Source organism: Ochotona princeps, chromosome 17 (assembly GCF_030435755.1).
Source record: "Ochotona princeps isolate mOchPri1 chromosome 17, mOchPri1.hap1, whole genome shotgun sequence".
In the NCBI taxonomy this organism is placed as follows: Eukaryota; Metazoa; Chordata; class Mammalia; order Lagomorpha; family Ochotonidae; genus Ochotona; species Ochotona princeps.
In genome coordinates, this window is record NC_080848.1 from 15,725,175 (window position 1) to 15,742,572 (window position 17,398).

The 17,398-nt window shown below is 59.6% G+C and overlaps 2 protein-coding genes across 3 annotated transcripts in view; one reads left to right on the forward strand and one right to left on the reverse strand.

Annotated features, from left to right (window-relative positions):
• Positions 1 to 2,076, forward strand: part of EZH1 (enhancer of zeste 1 polycomb repressive complex 2 subunit) — a 32,576-nt gene extending 30,500 nt beyond the window's left edge. The window contains exons 18-20 of one of the 2 annotated variants that reach the window (XM_058675511.1): positions 697 to 777; positions 1,222 to 1,306; positions 1,469 to 2,076. In XM_058675511.1, coding sequence (XP_058531494.1) covers positions 697 to 777; positions 1,222 to 1,306; positions 1,469 to 1,529 — 227 coding nt within the window. In that variant the 3' untranslated portion in view covers positions 1,530 to 2,076. The remainder of the gene's footprint in view (positions 1 to 696; positions 778 to 1,221; positions 1,307 to 1,468) is intronic. The other variant, XM_004597352.3, reaches the window with a different exon arrangement.
• Positions 2,077 to 3,430: 1,354 nt separating this feature from the next.
• On the reverse strand, positions 3,431 to 17,082 carry CNTNAP1 (contactin associated protein 1). Its single transcript, XM_004597399.2, has 24 exons — positions 16,909 to 17,082; positions 16,013 to 16,114; positions 15,731 to 15,924; positions 15,145 to 15,292; positions 14,764 to 14,967; positions 14,172 to 14,356; positions 13,594 to 13,737; positions 13,059 to 13,320; positions 12,596 to 12,745; positions 12,256 to 12,427; positions 11,772 to 11,878; positions 11,504 to 11,623; positions 10,997 to 11,200; positions 10,702 to 10,858; positions 10,487 to 10,614; positions 10,087 to 10,272; positions 9,433 to 9,654; positions 9,011 to 9,250; positions 7,803 to 8,156; positions 7,574 to 7,701; positions 5,753 to 5,846; positions 5,384 to 5,629; positions 5,215 to 5,262; positions 3,431 to 4,745 (listed from the first exon to the last, which is right to left on the reverse strand). The coding sequence occupies exons 1-24, from the start codon at positions 16,970 to 16,972 to the stop codon at positions 4,423 to 4,425; spliced, it is 4,182 nt and encodes a 1,393-aa protein (XP_004597456.2). The 5' UTR covers positions 16,973 to 17,082; the 3' UTR covers positions 3,431 to 4,422.
• Between the last annotated feature and the right edge of the window lie 316 nt (positions 17,083 to 17,398).

Below are 17,398 nucleotides of genomic sequence, written 5' to 3' on the forward strand. Positions count from 1 at the left end.
GTGGAGCCCCTTCCCACCCACCCCCTCCTACAGAATAGTTTGTGCAGGGCTTTCTAGAACATTCCCTTCAGTCTAGGTTCAGATGACCACACACATAGCACAATTCCAGCTTGCCCTCAGAGAGCCTTGCAGGCCACAGGCCATTAGATGTGGAGACAACTTCCATTCCCAGATTGTGTTTGCAGCAGGAGTGCTAAGCACCTAGGCTTGCTGGGTGTTGTGGCACACCAGGTTGAACCATTGCCTGGTATGCCTACGTGCCAGATCACAGTGCTGGTTCAAGTCCCAGCTGTTCTGTTTCTGGGCAGCTCCCTGCTGATGTGCCTGGGAAGGCATGAATGCTGGCCTGGGTTCTTAGGTCTCTGCCACCTCCAGGGGAGACCGGGCTGCAGTCCTGGGCTCCAGGCTTCAGCTGTTATTGGGCATCTGGGATGGAGGAGCAGATGGAGGAGGCCCTCACCCCTTTCTCTGTCACTGTACCTTAGAAATTGAAGAGGAAATAAATCCTTTTTCTTCAAAACAAAAAACAAAAACCCTTAAAAACAGTGTCCGTGCCCGGTAGATGGGAAGTGGAAATCTGTACTCCAGGCACGGAGGTCCTCCAGGGTGGTCCCGGGTCTGTCACTGTTTAATTGATTCAAGAAGCTACAGAGCTGCCTGGTGCACTCACTGTCTCCCCTGATATGCTTGATGCAGATTTTGTAGTGGATGCTACCCGGAAAGGAAACAAGATTCGTTTTGCAAACCATTCCGTGAACCCCAACTGTTATGCCAAAGGTGAGTTCCCAGCAGCCTTGGAGGTGAGCGGGGATAGATGCTTCTGTGACAGCTAGCCCCTTGAGCAGCACTCTCTCACTTGATCTCAACCAAAAGGCCGAGACGCGATGTGTGCAGCTCTTCCTCAAGCTGGGCTTTCTTTCTTTCTTTTTAAATCCAGAGATAATCACAATTAATGCCATTTAATCATGGTATCATTTTAGACCTCTCGTTCAGTTTCAATAATCTGCTTTTTCATCATTGTAAACAGTTTCCCACAAACATGATTGAAAGATAATTCTGCCCACATCACATCTAACAGAGCTCAGAGCACAGGGCCAAGCCTGTTGCTGCTGCTTGGCCAGGTCCACTGGTGTGTGTGTGTGCTTGTGGGAGTCGGGTCAGGAGCCCCAGGCCCGCCAGGTGGTTGCCCCAGCACCCTGCCCTGCTGTGTCCCCACCGCAGTGGTCATGGTGAACGGGGATCATCGCATTGGGATCTTCGCCAAGAGAGCCATTCAAGCCGGGGAAGAGCTCTTCTTCGACTACAGGTGGGGTGGCCGTGGGGACTGCTCTGCTCCCTAGGGCCCTGCCTCAGAAGTGGGGTGCTGGGGAAGGGCTGTGTGGGGAGAGGGAGTGACCCAGCAGGGAGCTCTGCCCTTTTGGTCAGGAGAGCCTCCAGAATAACATGGCTCCCCTCTGTCCTGGGACAGGTACAGCCAGGCCGACGCCCTCAAGTACGTGGGGATAGAGCGGGAAACCGATGTCCTTTAGCTCCTCGGCCCCAACCCCACACCAGCCCCGTGGTGGCTGCACCATCTTTGCTTCCATGCACACTAGTGCCGCGTCTGTCCTTGTATCCTCTGTTTTCCACATCAACAAATCACCTGCCTGTTCCCCATAACGCAAGGCCTCAGCTGCATCCTGGGGGGGATCCCACTTCTCAGTGAAAGGGGAGACTGTGGCAGCATAGAGCTGCAGAAGAGGCAGGCTGCGGGGTTGCACAGGTCAGTCCCTGGCTGCGCGCCTACAGGCAACGACCCCAAGTAGAGCGTTCCTTGGCCGGGGCCCTGGTGTGAAGGAGGCGCCAGGCACAGCTCTGAGGCCCAAAGCCTGGAGTGAACAGGCCGAGTTATATCCAGGGCTGGGGCCAACACACATTAGAGGAGGGCCTGGCAGGCAGCACAGACCAAGCCAGAGGGAGATAGGTCCCCAGCCGCTGCTACCTCCTCCCTCTGGCAATCTCTGCCCGACCCCTGGGGTGGAGTCAAAGCCAGGTTCAATACTAGGGGAGGCAAGTGAGAGCGAGCCATCTTCCCTGGACAGAGTGGGAGGGCAGCTGGCACCCAGAGTTCAGCTGCCATGTGCACCCAGAGTTCAGCTCCATGCCATGTGCAACCCAGAGTTGTACCTCCCTATGGCCAGCGGAGGCGCCTGGCTCCTTCTCACAGCTTGACCTCCAGCTGCAGGCAGGCTGGTCCCTGGACACAGGCCTGGACTGCAGACGTGGGGGCTGAAGCTGTGCCAAGCACCCTAATACCATAGGTGTTAGAAGGTCAGGGCCTTAACCACACATGGGGCAGGCTGGCGGAGACAGGCAGATCAGCTACTCGAGGCTGCAGTACCATCCTGGGTGGGGTTTGTGCAGAACAAAGCACTTTATTGCTATGAGAAGGTCTGGGACTCGGGTAATGGCTGAGACAGGGTCTCAGGGCCCCTGCCCAGTCCCACCCCTGCAGGAGGAGCCCGTGAGCCGTAAAATTCTCCAGTGTGGCTGGCCAGGAAGAGGAATTGGCCTGACACCGCAGAAGCCAGCAAGAACAGAACCAGGAACCAGCAGGAGTGGCTTGCCGTGGGGCCCCGGGCGTGGAGCTGGGGGCGTGCAGGCAGCAGGCTCAGTGTCCTTGGCCCCTGGCCCCTGCTGGCTGGCTCACACAGGAGGAAATATAATTCCCCCTGGCCACTCTGCCTCCAAGGGATCTGTGTGGAACACAGACGTGCAAGTACACACGCAGCACACTGGCAGGCCCATGCCCCCCTACCCTCTCCATCCCCTCCCTGGGGCTTGGAATGCGCTGTGTCAGGGAGGCCTTCAGGCGGGACCCTGGGCTCTGAGTTCCTGCTAAGCTATCCAGGGAGAGTGGAGGAAGCAGGCCTGACTGGAATGCAGGGGAGCTGGCCGCCAGGATGGGGGCCAGGCTGAGGCACACCCAGCCTTCTCAGCGCACAGCTCCAACTCCAGGCCCCAGCACACCCCTCCCCCTGTCCTTGTTGGTCCCTTCCCCCACTTCTCATGACGGGTCTTGAGCTCTCTACCCCACACGCCATGGCGGATGGAGTGGGGTGGCGGGTGTGGAGGGCATGTGGTCCTCCCACCAGTGATGTTCATGCACTTGAAAGTCCTGTGGCTTGTAATCTCTTATCTGAATAAAGTGTTAGGAACCATGTGGGCCAGTGTCATGCTGTGTGCCTTGGGGCTCCAGGGATGGGGTGCAGTGTGTGCCAGTGGGTGTGGCTGTGGCATGAGCCATCAGGATCCCCACTTACCACCCACAGCCTGATCTGTGGGCCAGGCCAGGCCATGGCTGGGGGTGCAAGGGCTCCCAGAGCCCTCAGTGGTTCCTATCAAACTGCCCCCTCTTAGCCCAGCCCAGTGCCAGCCACCACACACAGCCTGTGGTTCTGCCACTCTGTTTTATTGGTCTGGCTCTGAGGCGAGGGAAGAGCAGGGCAGCCCCCCACCAGCCTCAGAGCAGCCTGGATGAGTGACAAACAGGGGGAGCCAACTACAGACTGTGGGCACAGCACAGGACCGGACAGCCAACTGGGCTTTTCTTCTATATATAAACAGGTAGTTTAAAAAATTAGAATAATATATACCGTTTCCCTAGAGACAGACTCTGCAACAAAAAATATATAAACAATAGGACCTCCTGGGCAAAAGCAGCAGCATCTGAGAGCGAGGGCTCGCGTGCATTGGAGAGGGGGCGGAGCCTTGGGTCAGGCCCCAAGGCGACTGCATAGCTTGGCAAGGGGGCAGGGCAGGAGGGGGCTGGCCAGGCAGCGTGTCTGCGCTATCTTCTCTACACAGCAGGTTCCTTATGGCTTTGGCTAAAGCAGTGAAGCAACGGAGGTACTGAGGTGCTAAACTGAGGCCTCTAGTCTCTGTGCAAAAAACGAAATGTGTGGGTTGGGGACATCAGTGAGGCCCCCCTCACCCACCAGGGTGGAGAGGAAGCAGGTGGGAGCCGACAGGGCAGGGCAGGGCGGGGAGGGGGGGAAGGGAGGCCGCCCTGCTGCCTGCACACACGCACACGCGGCTGTCCCTGCCACGGGGAGGGAGGCAGTTAATCTCCCAGCACTCTGGTTAATCCCTCCCAGCAGCTGGGACGGAGAGGGTGAGGGCAGGCAGGGCCATTCTGGCCTGTCCCCCAGAGGCTTTCCTGGGGCAGGCGCAGAGCCAGGAGTCTGTGGGGGTGGGGGGGCCAGAGTGAGTGTAGGCAGTAAGGCCCCTCCCTCAGCTCCCTTCTGTGGCTCTGCCTGCCAGAATTGGTGGGGGGTGGGGTGTCTCTGGAGCAGAGCTGGCTAGGTGGGGCCAGATGTCTGTTGCTGCAGGGAAGGGGGAGGGGGATTGGAGGAGCTGGGCCCTGCAGTCCCTGCTCCCTACTCATTCAGACTTGCCCTCTTCCGAGATTCGGGGTAGGGTCTGACCCCGGGGACCAGAGGCTGCAGCTGGGCCTGGGCCTGAGCCAGGGGCTGGGGTTGGGGTTGGGCCAGGGGCCGGGGCTGGGGCTGAGGCCAGGGCAGGGTTGGGAACTGGGGCTGGTGCTGGGGTCTGGGCAGCGCCTGCAGCATGAGGTTTGCTGCTGGGGTGGTAGTCATGGGCAGCCTTGGGCTCATTGGTGTGATAGGAGCCCTTGTAGCGGTGGTTCTGCAGGTAGAATAGCACCAACATGCCCACCAGCCCCAGTAGCAGGAAAGCCACCAAGACTGCAAGCAAGAACAGCAACCGTCAGTGCTATCACACACACACACAGAGCAACTGTCAGAGCTTTCACACGCCCCCTCTCACACACACACACACTCAGGTACATACCATCTTGACACATGCGCACCAGAGCTAGCCAGATTACCCCACGAAACTCAACGCCTGGCTTGGCCCTCAGCTCACTTCTAATTCCAGCACCCTCTTTCTGTATCCCTGGGGTTTCCCAGTTTCTTATCTCTCCAGCTGTTGGTGTATCCTCCCCCATTTCCTCAGTCCTCAGCTGTAGCCCCATTTCAATACTTCCAGAGGGCCTTTAAATATCAGGGAATCTGCAGCCTGATCATACACCACACTCGCAGTGGTCTCTCTGTACCAACAGGCATCCCACCACCCGCGAGACCCCTCAGGCTGGGGACGGGGTAGGATCCCTGCATGGAGACAGAGGGTTAGCGCCCGAGCAGGGCTACTCACAGCCTAGCAGAATGGCGACCCAGCCGTCATCGTGGTAGTAGAGGAAGTCTGCAGGAGAAAGCGGCAGTCGGACCGCGCGCCCTGGCGCTAGCCCTCGCTTCCCTGCCGGCCCCTCCCACATACGTGCGCGCACGCGTGCGCGAGTGCGCCGCGCCAGGCTCGGCCGTACCTGGGGGAAGGTACCAAGGATCCAACTCGGGCGGCACCTCCGAGACCAGCCGCGGCATGGCCCCGCAATTGGACTCGGACAGCTCTCCCTGGACGCGGAGGGCCTCGGCCAGCTCCGCCGTCATAGGCCGGGGGCTGCGGAAGTGCGTCTTGAGTGGAGCCACGTTGTTGAACCGAACACCGGACAGGCAGCCCGAGAAACCCGGGGTGTTGTAGCGCTGGATCTCCGGGTCAATCACCCCCGTTTCTGAGACAGAGAAGGGTTTGGACCACCTCCTCCCCAGTCCCGCCCCGCATCCCGCCCCTCTCTGCCACACCCCCAGCCCTGCCCCAGGCTCCGGGGTCTGGCTGCTGTGCACCCTCTGCTTACCCATCACGCGCCCGAGATACAAGGCCTTGGGTGAGTCCAGCTGGCTATCCACCAGCAGGGAGAACTTCTGTTCTGTCATGGAGAAGTAGTCCACCTGGGTACGGGGGTGAAGGGGATGGCGCTGAATGTGGCTTAGTCCCAAGCGGGCAGCTGCCAGCCCAGGAGTAGGATTTGGTGTGTTTAAGAAAACCACCCAGTCTGGGGTTAGATATTGGAAGTGAAGGTTAAGATGCTAGCTAGGATTCCCAAGTTCCACATCTGGGGACCTGGGTTGGAGCCTCAACTCTGGGTCCTGACTCCAGCTGCCTCTTCATGTGCCCCTGGAAGGCAGCCAAGGTGGCTCAAGTAAATGGATTCCCCAACAAGCACATGAGAGATAGCTCCTGGTTTCTGCCCTTCTGCCATTGTGGGAATCTGGGAAGTGAGCCATCAGTTGGGAACTAAGTGAAACATAGAGTTACAGAGAGAGGAGGAGAGACAGAGATCTTCCATCTGCTGGTTTGCTCTCTAAATGGCTACAACAGCCCAGGGTCTGGACCAGGTCAGAGCTAGGAGCTCAGAGCTTGGACCAGATCTCTAGCGTAGGACTTTCTTCTGCTTTCCTAGGCACATTAGCAGGGAGGTGGATCAAAAGTGCAACAGCAGGGCCCGGTGGCCTCACCTTGGACTCACCAGGATCCCATATGGGTGCCGGTTCTATTCCTGGCAGCTCTACTTCCCATCCAGCTCCCTGCTTGTAGCCTGGGAAAGCAGTCGAGGACGGCCCAAAGCTTTGGGACCCTGCACCCATGTGGGAGACCCGGAAGAGGTTCCAGGTTCCCGGCTTCGGCTCACTTGGGGAGTGAATCATCAGACGGGAGATCTTCCTCTCTGTCTCTCCTCCTCTGTATATATCTGACTTTGTAATAAAAATAAATAAATCTTTTTAAAAAAAGTGCAACAGCATCCACAGGGGATGCCAGCATCACAGGCAGGGAGGGATTTAACCTGCTCTGCCATGATGCTGGCTCCTGGCTGTTCTACTTCTAATCCAGCTCCCTGCTAATGTACCTGGAAAGGCAGTGGATGATGATCCAAGTACTTGGTCCCCTGCGACCCATGTGAGAGATGTAGATATAGTTCCTGGCTTCAGCCTGGCCCAGACCTAGCTGCTGTGGCTGTTTGGGAAGTGAACCGGAAGATGGAAAACTTCTCTTTTTGGCTGTCGCCTACCTTCCTTCTCTGGTTGCCCTGCATTTCAGTCAATCAAGGAATCAATCAAACAAATCAACAGCAGCAAACCAGCCTGGGTTTCAGACCATTTTAAAAAAATGTATGTATTTTTATTGGAAAGGCAGATTTACTAAGAGAAAGAGAGAGAAAGCTCTTCCATCTGCTGGTTCACTCCCCAAATGGCCACAACAGCCAGAACTGAGCTGATCCAAAGCCAAGAACCAGGAACCTCCTCTGTGTCCCCCACACAGGTGCGGAGCCCAAGGGGGCCATCCTGGGCTACTTTCACAGGCCGTAAAGAGGGAGCTGGATGGAAAGTGAAGCAGCCAGGAAATGAAGCAGCACTTATATGGGATACTGGCACTTGCAAGGGGAGGATTAGCCAATTGAACCATAGTGCCGGCCCCTGAGGCCTGTCTTAGCAGTTCGACTTTGGGAAAAACAATTTCCTCTTGGCACTGACCTATTGCATCACCACACTGGGGTGTTGGGAGGGCCCAGTAGGCCGAGGACATGGCAGTCCTCTGCAGGTGACATTTTGTGGGGTGCTGGCACCAGAGGTGGGGGGCATGAGCTTGTGATCTGAGGTCTCCCCTGCCCCTGCCATACCTGGATGAAGAGGTTGCGGTACACTCGGGTGATGTTGACGCTGTGGGGCTGGCCGTCGGTCACTGGTCGTGTGGTTAGCTGGTACACATAGGGGCTGGTTCCCAGCTGGTACCGTAGCTGCAGGGTCCCTATGGGGAGGAAGGAAAAGGGTGGGTTTTGCTTGTACCCAGCTGGTGCCAGTATGGGGCGCCAGCCTGGGCAGGGTTGGGAGGACCGAAGCGGTGCTCACCATCCTCCTTGATGAGCACAGCCATGTAGTCACGCACGAAGGAGCTGACGTAAAGCAGGACAGCAGGTGCCGAGCTGGTGCTGAAGCTGAAGGACACCTCCTCTCCCGTGACATTGTATACAGGCCCACGGTAACCAGGCACAGGCCGACCAGGCCGCGGGTAGTCAGGCAAGTGGTACCCAGGGCCATGATAGCCAGGCACGTAGCCAGGGGTATCGTAGCCAGGGATGTAGCCAGGCTCATAGCCTGGCACAGGCCGGCTCAGCATATGGGAGAACTCACGGGCTGCAGAGCGCAGGGCTGACTGCAGGTTGTAGCGCATCCAGGTACCCGGCTCGAAGAAGCCGCCAATGTCTGGAGGTAGAGGCAGTGAGGTGAAGGGGCCCCTGACCCCTCGCTTCCCAACTCCGAGGCTCTGAGTGGCTCACACACACGCATTGACTGACACTGGCTAAAATCTCTGTCCCCATCCCCAACCTGTATGTACGTGAGGGTCCCACAGTAGAATCTTAATGCCCTGACAAAGCCGAATGTGCCTTTGCATTTTACAGAAGGGGACACAGAGGCCCAGAGATAGCTGATGACTGACCTAAGAGCAAGTTAGAAGGGACAGCCAAGATGAGGATAGAGCTGGCTTGATTCCATCCATCATACATGCCATGGCATTCCTCCCACTTCCAATCCAGGTCCGGAAGTCCGCTGTCCCCTTGTCTACCACAGCCACCCCTCCCCCCGCCCAGCCACCCAGCTGCCTGTGGACTCCTGCCCTGTCCAGGCCAGTTTCCAGGAGGCTGCAACCTGCGTACGTGTGTACAGTCATGTTATGCGCAATGTCAAGGTTTGCTTTAAGCAAGAACCAGGGTGGGGCTAGGTTTTTGGAGCACAGCAGCTGTCAACAGGAAATGGCCTGGAAGGCCACAGTGAGCCGAGGGCTACGTGTAGGTAAGGTAACAGCCCATGACCTTGGAGGTGGCGGGACCAAGGGGAAAGGGACTGGTTTGATGTTTCTGAGTTCTTTGTACACCAGCAAATGGGACCAGCCATGCCCCATCCTATTTGATGCTTTGGAGTCTACCAGCATCTTCACCTGCCAGCTCAAAGCTCAGGAACCCAGTGATGACATTTTCCCTGACACTGGCTGTAGACCCCCCTGCCCTCCCTGCTCTCCCCTACACCTGGCTATGCCCCCGGTAGCCAGCAGCACTGACCGTGGTTGCAGTACGGCCCATCGAAAGCCGTAAGGTCACAGTCACACGTGTAATAGCTGTAGCGCTCCACGCAGCGGCCTCCATGGAAACAGGGGAAGCGGGGGTGGGAGCAGCGACCTGTGCAGTTGGGCGAGGTGCCCTCAGTGGCATTGGCACGACCCTCCAGGTTCAGAGTCACTCCATTCAGACGCATGGCCCTCAGGCATCCCACAAAGGGGCGCCTCTTAAGCTCTGCAGATCCTGAGAACAGACGGGTCAAGGAGTGGGTGATGGGAGAAGCTGGGAGGGGGCTGCCAGGGATTGGAGGGAAATGGGGGAACTTTGGCCTGCAATGAAGCAGAGGGCCCAGAAGCCCAGAGACCAGTCTTGAGAAAGTGGGATGGGCAAGGGTGCCCCAGAACTACCCTCTAGCTGCTGCTCACCCACATAGAGGGGCTGGTCATACTCCAGCCAGATGTAAGTCTGCAGGGGCATGGGCCGCAGCACCCAGGGCCGGTGGTCCACACGCAGTCGGGCCTGCTTCACATTGATTTCCGCCCGGACCAGGTGCCATTCATCGTCGTTGAACTCAAAGTCCTCTGAGTGCACCGTCAGGTTCTCATCCCCATTGCCCACGTTGAAAGCGAAGACCACATCCCTGGATGCTGGACAGGGTCATGGGGACAGATTCAGGCCTGTGGGGTCCTTCCCAGCCTCCCTTCCTCACCTCTCTGGGGCTCCTCCCCTGGCCCCTGACCTTGGCTTTGGTCTTGGCCTTGGCCTGTGACACACTCTCTAAATGGCTTAAAGCCTCATGCCCATGGGCTGCAGGTAAGACTTGTGGTCCCTAGTCCCACAGTTCCTCCAAGGTGGGGAGATCCCAGGAGTCCAGCTTCTGTTCTTGTTCACAGGTAAGGAGGACCAAGGCCCCAAGAGGCAAAGCAAGTGCCCATGGCCACACAGCAGCCAACTCAGGGCCACTGAGCCCTTCCCTAGTCACCTCTCCCAATGGTTAGTCTTCCTACCCCAGCTTCTGCCTGCCCCCGGGCCCGTGCTCACCCACCTGCCCGTCGCCCTCCCAGAGCCCTCCTGCTCACTGTTGAGCTCTAGCCGCACATAAGGCCGGCGCCACTGGCAGTAGGCGCCCCCCATGTTCTCCAGAAATACCCCGGAGGGAGCTGAGGTCCTGAAGTAGAAAGACACGTCGAGGCTGTGGTTGGCACGAATCGGAGGGAAGCGCAGCGCAGCCCCAGTGTGGAAGGAGATGGTGTTCCAGGAATTTCCTGCAGAATGGCAGACAGCAAGGACTTGTCCAGGAGGCCCCAGGGTAAGGAGTTAGGGGAGGGGCAAGTCCTGAGCACAATGAGGGGCAGATCATAGCAGCAGCAGCAATTGCCAGTGCATCCCAAAGACACCATACCCCACCCCAAGCAGCCTACATTCTGGACCCGCAAGAGCCGGCGTGAGGGCGGCATGCAGAAGGAACCTGCCACTCACGGTCGCCATAGCAACGCAGAGGCCTCAGGAAGAACTGGGCCTCCGATGTGGAGCGGTTTGTATCGCCCACCACCACCTGCGTGACGGGCAGGTGGTCCACGAAGGTCAGCAGGCCCTTGTCAGTTCTCCTGCGGGGCGGGAGGCGCCAGTTCAGGCCCTGCCACTCAGCTGCCCCTGCGATGCTGAGCTGACCCCAGGGGCTCTGCCCCACTCACCACTGGGGCTGGTCAGCATCACAGTTGCAGTGTAGGGCTGGGTCTACGCAGCTCCGGTCCAGCCCACAGGCGCAGCGCTGGATCCCAGGCTGTGAGCCTCCCCAATAGAAATGCTGCTCCTCGTTACGGCCAATCCAGAAGCTGTAGGGGTAACCTCCTGGCAGGAAGGGGGAAAGAGGGGCGGGAAGGGCAGCTTCTAGGCCCTGTGCCTCCATCAGCCTCCAGCACAGACTCCTGCCTGCTTCTTCCTCTCTCTCCTCCTCCCTCCCACGGGTTCCCGGACACTGGCCCTGACCTCCCGTGTTGAGCAGGCGGGAGTTATAGCAGGAGAACTCGATCCACTGCTCGCAGTGCTGCGAGGCGTTGGCCAGGGCGCTGACCTCCTCCCAGGACGCGTTCCAGTACTGCACTGCCCCCAGGAAGGGCCGATCCATGCTGGAGCCCGTCACCCGCGTGGTCCATAGCCTGTCATGCCGCACCACCGTCCAGGCCCGGTTCTCTGGGGGCAAGGGAGGGCACAGAGCCTTGACTGCACGTGGGGGCCTTCCCCACCCATCTCTCTGCCCATTTTCCCACAGCCCCAGCACCCCCACACCACTGCAGCCCGGAGTCAAGGCGTGGAGCCAGTAGCTGTGCTGCAGCCCAGCCCCACCCTCACGGGGGAGGCCGGAATGGGTCGGGTAACAAATCCCTTAGTGTCTCCTTCTCCCTCTGGGTTTAATCTCACTGCCACGGCCCTCCTCCCTGCCACATCCTAGGTTGCCAGGTCAACTGCCCCTTGCTACCCATTGGAGCCTCTCACCTCGAATATCACAGTAGACCATGAAGGGCTTCAGGGGGCCGCTGCCATCAGGATCAATGGTGAAATTTCCAGATGTTTTCCCACTGAGCCGATAAGCCTCACAAGACTCTTTGTATAAAGCTGGTGGGTAGTGCAGTTGGGAGAAGGTGATCATGGGGTTGGGGGGCTAGGAGGACAGGATTCCCTCCTCTCAGCGGCCTTCCTCTCCCTCACCTCCCCCGCACCCAGCCTCCCAGTCCTGGCTGTCCCCAGCACCCCCGTGGCTTACGCTGGTGGCAGGTCTCCCCCTTGTAGCCTGTGAGTTCACAGTAGCAGATGAAGTCGTCCCAGGACTGGTAGCAGCGGCCGTCGTGTTCACACATGTTAGGGCTACACCTAGGCCAGGGGTCAGTGCCCAGGGGATGGAAGCTCATTGGGAGGCAGAGAAAGCTTCACCAGCAGCTCTGGGCCACTTCCCAGGTCCCCCTGGGGCACACTCAGGTCTCCTTCACCAGGTGCAGGGGTACTGGATGCTGCTGGGGCTCAAGTATTCCTGGTCCCCCTCCCCCTTCCACCCCAGAGAACAGAAACTGCCTTATCCTACACTCCACCAGTGCACACGTGTACACACACACACACACACACACACCCTCAAGGGCCAACAGTACATGCTTTATTTCCACTCTGAGCTTGAGTCAACAGAAGAAGATGGGAGGTGAGAAAGGCCCTCTCGCTGGCAGCCCAGGGGACTCCCAGACTCCTGGGAAGGATACCTGTCCGTGATGCCACACGTGTCGAAGAGGACCTCAGCGTAGTGTCCAAGCCGCCGGAACTCGACCAGGGTCAGGTTGACCAGCTGCCCATCCACTTTGAGCAGCTCCATGCAGCCATGGAAAGCTGTCTGGTTTGAGTGGCAGTCCCATCGGCCAGCTGGTTTGGGACAACCTGCAACAACCACCCTGCTATAAGGCCCTCCCCAGGAGCGAGAGAGGAAGGCCAACTGCAGACATGAGCTTCCACTCCCCAGGGGTCCAGAGGTGCCAGCAGGCTCCTCTCTGTGTGTCTTCCCTCTCCCCTCCCTCGCCCTGCCCTGAGACACTGGTCTCCACTCACCCCCAAAAAAGTAGGAGGTCCCTGTTCGGATCAGCAGTGGATAGGAGACCCTAACTTCTGCCCCCTCCACGTCGTCAATGCTGATGACTGCATGGTTTTCCTGGGCCACAAAATTCACCTCATGCCAGAAGCCATCATTCAGACGGTACCCTGGGAACAGGAAGAACGGTGCAGGAGCAGGCTCAGGGGAGGCGGGAGGAGGAAGGAGAGGGAGAGAGGAAACAGCAGTGTGGAACCGGCTCTGTGTCCCCCGCTGTGCCGCCTCTCCTGCTAAGCAGGGCCTCTCTGAAAGTCCTATTTCTCTCTGTGTGACCCCAGCAGGTGGCCCTGCAGAGCCAGAATGGCTGCCAGACCTGCTAGGCCTCCCAGCTCTCAGAACTGCCTCCAGCCACTCCCTCCCCGCGCCAGCAAGCCCCGGCCTCGCTCCCCGACCTGAGTTCCACAGCCTCTCTTGAGCCCTCACCAGCAGCGAACTGCAGCTTCTTGCGGCCACTCTGCGCCACTGAAACGTTGACCTGTCCTTCGCTGAGCATCAGTTCCACGTGGCCCAGGCCGTCCCCCAGGCGGGAGAAGAGTAGCAGCCCCGTGAGGTCCCACGTGCGGAAGCGAAAGGAGACGGCAAGGCGGCCACGGCGCGGGAAACCAGGCACTTGCACGAAGTTGTGCGGGCCTCCGAAGTTGATGGGGTGCGGTACAGGGTCCAAGCAACGGAATGCCACCTTACCCTAGGGGCGAGACGAGGCTGTGTCAACCCCGAGCTCGCTTTGGCAGTAAGTACCATTTCACATGGATCATTGTTGGCGAAGCTGGGACCTCTCCAACCAGTGCCACGGGGTGGGGGTGGAGGCTGACCCGTGCGCCTTGCGGGATTATTGCCCCCGCTCCCACACACACACTTGAGAATCTGGCGGCTGGTGAAGGAGGGGTGTTCTACCCCAGCTCTGCCTGGGCGGTGGCTCCCGGGTTCCATCCTCCCGGTGCCTCCCCGCACCACTAGCCTCAAAGGTGATCCGTGAATGGCGCCGCACGGCCAGGTCTGCGATGTTGACTCGATTGAAGATGACGTTCTCCATGCAGCCGCGGAAGTTGTGCCGGTATGCGAGGTTTTTCTGTTTGGCGCCCACCAGACCCCCGATGAACATCTGCGGGGGTGGGGTTGATGGTGAGGCTGTCTGTCCCGCCCTGCACGTCCCCACACACCAGGCCAGGCTCCAAGTACGCAGGACCCCACGGGCAACGAAACCATCTGGGATTCTTGGTTTGCAGGTGGGGGGGAGGAGTGTGGTGTTGGCCCCTTCCGCATGGTTGTGGGAGGAACCAAGTGAACACGCTTTCTCCCTTGACTAATTCCCAGACTGCATCCCGGGCGTAGGCATGCTAACAGCGAGCCGTGGCCTCCCGTAGCGGCCCGTATCTTGCGGAGGATCTGACGCTCTGCCGTGGACAGCTTCGAGATTCCGGAGCAGTAAAGCGAACTTTTCAGCCGCAGGAGGGAGACAGGCACCCCTCACAACCCATGCTGCTCTACCCAAGCCCGCATGCGCTGGCCTCTAGCACTTCCCTGTGGCGGCCTCACCTCTGTGTCCAAGTTCAGCATTTCGAAGTCACCATTGAGCACGAAGCGCTGCACGTAGCCATCCAGGGTGAGATTGGCATTGCGGCCAAAGCGGTCCACGCGCACGTAGTGCCAGTGTTGGTCGTTGAGGACGCCACCGGCGCTCACCGTCGTGTGCCCGGGCCTGGGCTGAATGGGGCTACTGCCTGGGTGGGGGGCGGGGCCGAGTGAGCTCTCCCGCCAGCAGGTGCAGGACCCAGAGCCACGCCCAGTGCCCTGGGCGGCTGACTGGGGCTAACTTCTGCTACCCTAACTGTAAACCTTAGGTTGAAAGCCACTTCTCTCACATCAGCTGACAAGCTCAGGAGACAACCAATCATAACGATTCTCCATGAGTTTGCCGTGAAGCTGAAGCAGGGCCTTACCCGAGCTCACAACTCAGCCCTCCTGGCAGAGGCCAGGGCTCTGCTGACACCAAATCCTGACACCAGATGCCACAGTTTCCCTAGCCAAGGGTGGACTGCCTGGCCAGCCAGGAAAGAAATGGCTAGGTTCCCGCACAACAGCAAGCGGAGTAGCAGCGACTCTGGGTTGGGCCACCCCGGTCGCTCACCCAGGCTCATGTGTAGCAGCAGGTGTGCGCCCTGCAGCTCCAGCGTGATATAGTCCCCCTGGGCGCCCTCTGCGTGCAATAGGAGCCCGTCCTTCTCCTCTGTCTTGAAGCTGAACGCGAACACATCCCACAGGCTTCGGCTGACCCCTCGCGGGAAGCGGTAAGAGATGGCATCATCACCATCGAAATACAGGACATCGGACTCTGTGTAGAAAGTAAAAAGACAGCTGGCGAGCCCAGGCTGGGGGTAGCCACATGTCTCCCCTGCGCACGCGCGCACACACACACCGTGCCTCTGCGCCCTTATTGTATGCGCAGCCCCCCTGCGCATGCATACACACGCGCACACACACCGTGCCACCGCGCCCTCCGCGCCCTTACTGTATGGGCAGCCGTAGAGACCGAGCCTCAGGCCGATCTTGCCACGAGGATTCCAGGCGAGCGGCACGATGCGGATGTAGCGCGCTGTGAAGTGATAGTGGAAGTCATGGCGCACGACTGCGGACTCATTTACATTGCCGAAGAAGGTCTGTGGAGTGGAGGCCAAATGCGTTAAAACCTCCCCTGCATCCTCTTTGGCCTTTCTCCACGCCTCCCAGCCCATCCGGCTTCCAAAGCAAACCCTGCAGGATGGTCCCCCGCCTTGGTAGCTCAGCAGCGGCGGTGGAAGTAGTGCCAGTGCACAGTTTCCCTAGCCTGGAGTGTGCCCCCTCCCACCAGCGTATTCTTTCCGCAAAGCTCCAGGTGCATGCCACCTCCTCCAGGAGCCCCCCTGGGATTTCACCCCACCTGTGTATGGAAACCCGGAGATCTGAAAGAATCTTGCCCACACAGAGAACTGGCAGCTCTAAGGTTCCCCTCCTGGACCCTCACTACCACCCTGTTCTCTTCCTTGGAGGGGGTGCCCAGCCCTGAGCCCAGAGCAGAAAAAGCTCCCCAGGTGTGCGCGCCTGGGTGCTAGGAGTACCGCATTGTGCCCTTGCTGGTAGAAGGGCGTCCAGCTGTCCACACGGTCGCCATAGAGCAGCATGTAACGTGTGACCCAGTCCCAAGAATTAAAGGAACCCTGCGTGGCCACGGCTCGGATCCGGTGCTTCTTCATGAGGTCTATCTGGAGCCAGGGATTCGGGTCCCCAATCCGGGGTGACCATCCGCTTATACCTACACAAGGGTTAGGGCTGTCAATGTGCGGTCTTCCCCCACCCCAGCCCCGGGAGTCCCCCGCGTGGCCACGCGGTGGCGTGCTCACCGTGCAGACGGGCGAAGCGTGGCGCCGTGAAGAGCCCGTAGTAGGAGGAGGCACCCAGGGAGCGTGCATACAGGGGCCCCACCAGCTCCTCGTCGCAGCCATCTGGGTTGGGAGAGCAGGCCAGACAGTCAGTGCCCATACCACTGACACCTGGGTCTGCCTGCTTCCTTCCAACCACCACCACCACCTTGGTCCACCACTGCCAGACCCAGCCCTATTTCCCAGCAGGGAGCGCGGCAACAGCTGCACACCCAAGGGACGCTCCCTTCCTTGCCAGAGGGGAACCTGTGGGCCTGATGCCCAGTAGCTGCCCTGATTCGTCACCCACCCCAACACAGTCCTAAACCGTAGCAGCTCCCAGCATCCAAACCAGCCCAAGACACCCAGGCAGCCCCAGCCTTAAGCTCCCCCCCCAAACCTGAACCCCAGGTGTAAGACTTTGCCAGCACCCACTGCTACTAGCTCTCCAAGCCCCAGCAGCAGCAGCACCCTCTAGGTCAGGGTCACCCACTACTGCTTGGATCCTAGCCTCAAACCCCAGTCCCTGGGCCAGCTCTAAAGTCCAGCCCCATCCTCTGGCAACATCCCCAGCCCAGATCATCCTAGGCTCAGCCTCAGTCTCAAATCCAGGCACTAGCTTGGGTTTGGATGTCGGCCCCAAATCCCGGCCCTGGTGTAGCCCAGCCCTAACCCCAGCCCTGCAGCATGTGCGCAGCAGCCTCGGAGCTGCAATGCGGAGCACGGGGGAGAGCGAGGAGAAGATGGGAAAGAGCCGGCGCGCGCCGAGAGCCCGGGAAGCAGCAACGACCACCCAGCCGCAATGCGGCGCCTGGACCCGCCCTGCCGGCTCTGGGTACCTCAGCCCGACCCCGCCCGCCTCCGAGCGCGGCACTCACAGTAGCCCCAGCCTTGAGCTCCCGAGACAGCGGCGAGCAGGATGCAGAGGGTCCTGGGCTGCATCGTGCAGGGCAGCCGGCTCCCAGAGCCCCACTCCAGCTAGGGCTCCGCAGCAGACTCAGCCTCCAGGCTGCTGGTGCTCGCAGCGACCCACGCTTCCTCCTCCTGGCCCACCTCTCCCACCCTGCCTTGCTGCTGTCTCCCCCACCTATCTCTTCCTTCCGCCTCTCTCGGTTTCCCGGTCTCCTCTCTCCTCTCCTTTCCACCCTCTCTCCTCTCACCTCCCCCCCTCCTCCAGCCTCGCTCTCCTGGCACGCGCGTTTTCCCGGACCCCGCGCAAGCGCGTGCCTCAGCTTCGCGCGCCACGAAAGGGCGGGGGTAGAGCGCGCCTCCAGCCACCAGGGAAATACCCCAGCACCCACAGCCTGGCAGCTTCGGAAGCCGCAGGGGTGGCCTAGTGGGGAGGCAAGGGTGCCAGGGGAACCTGAA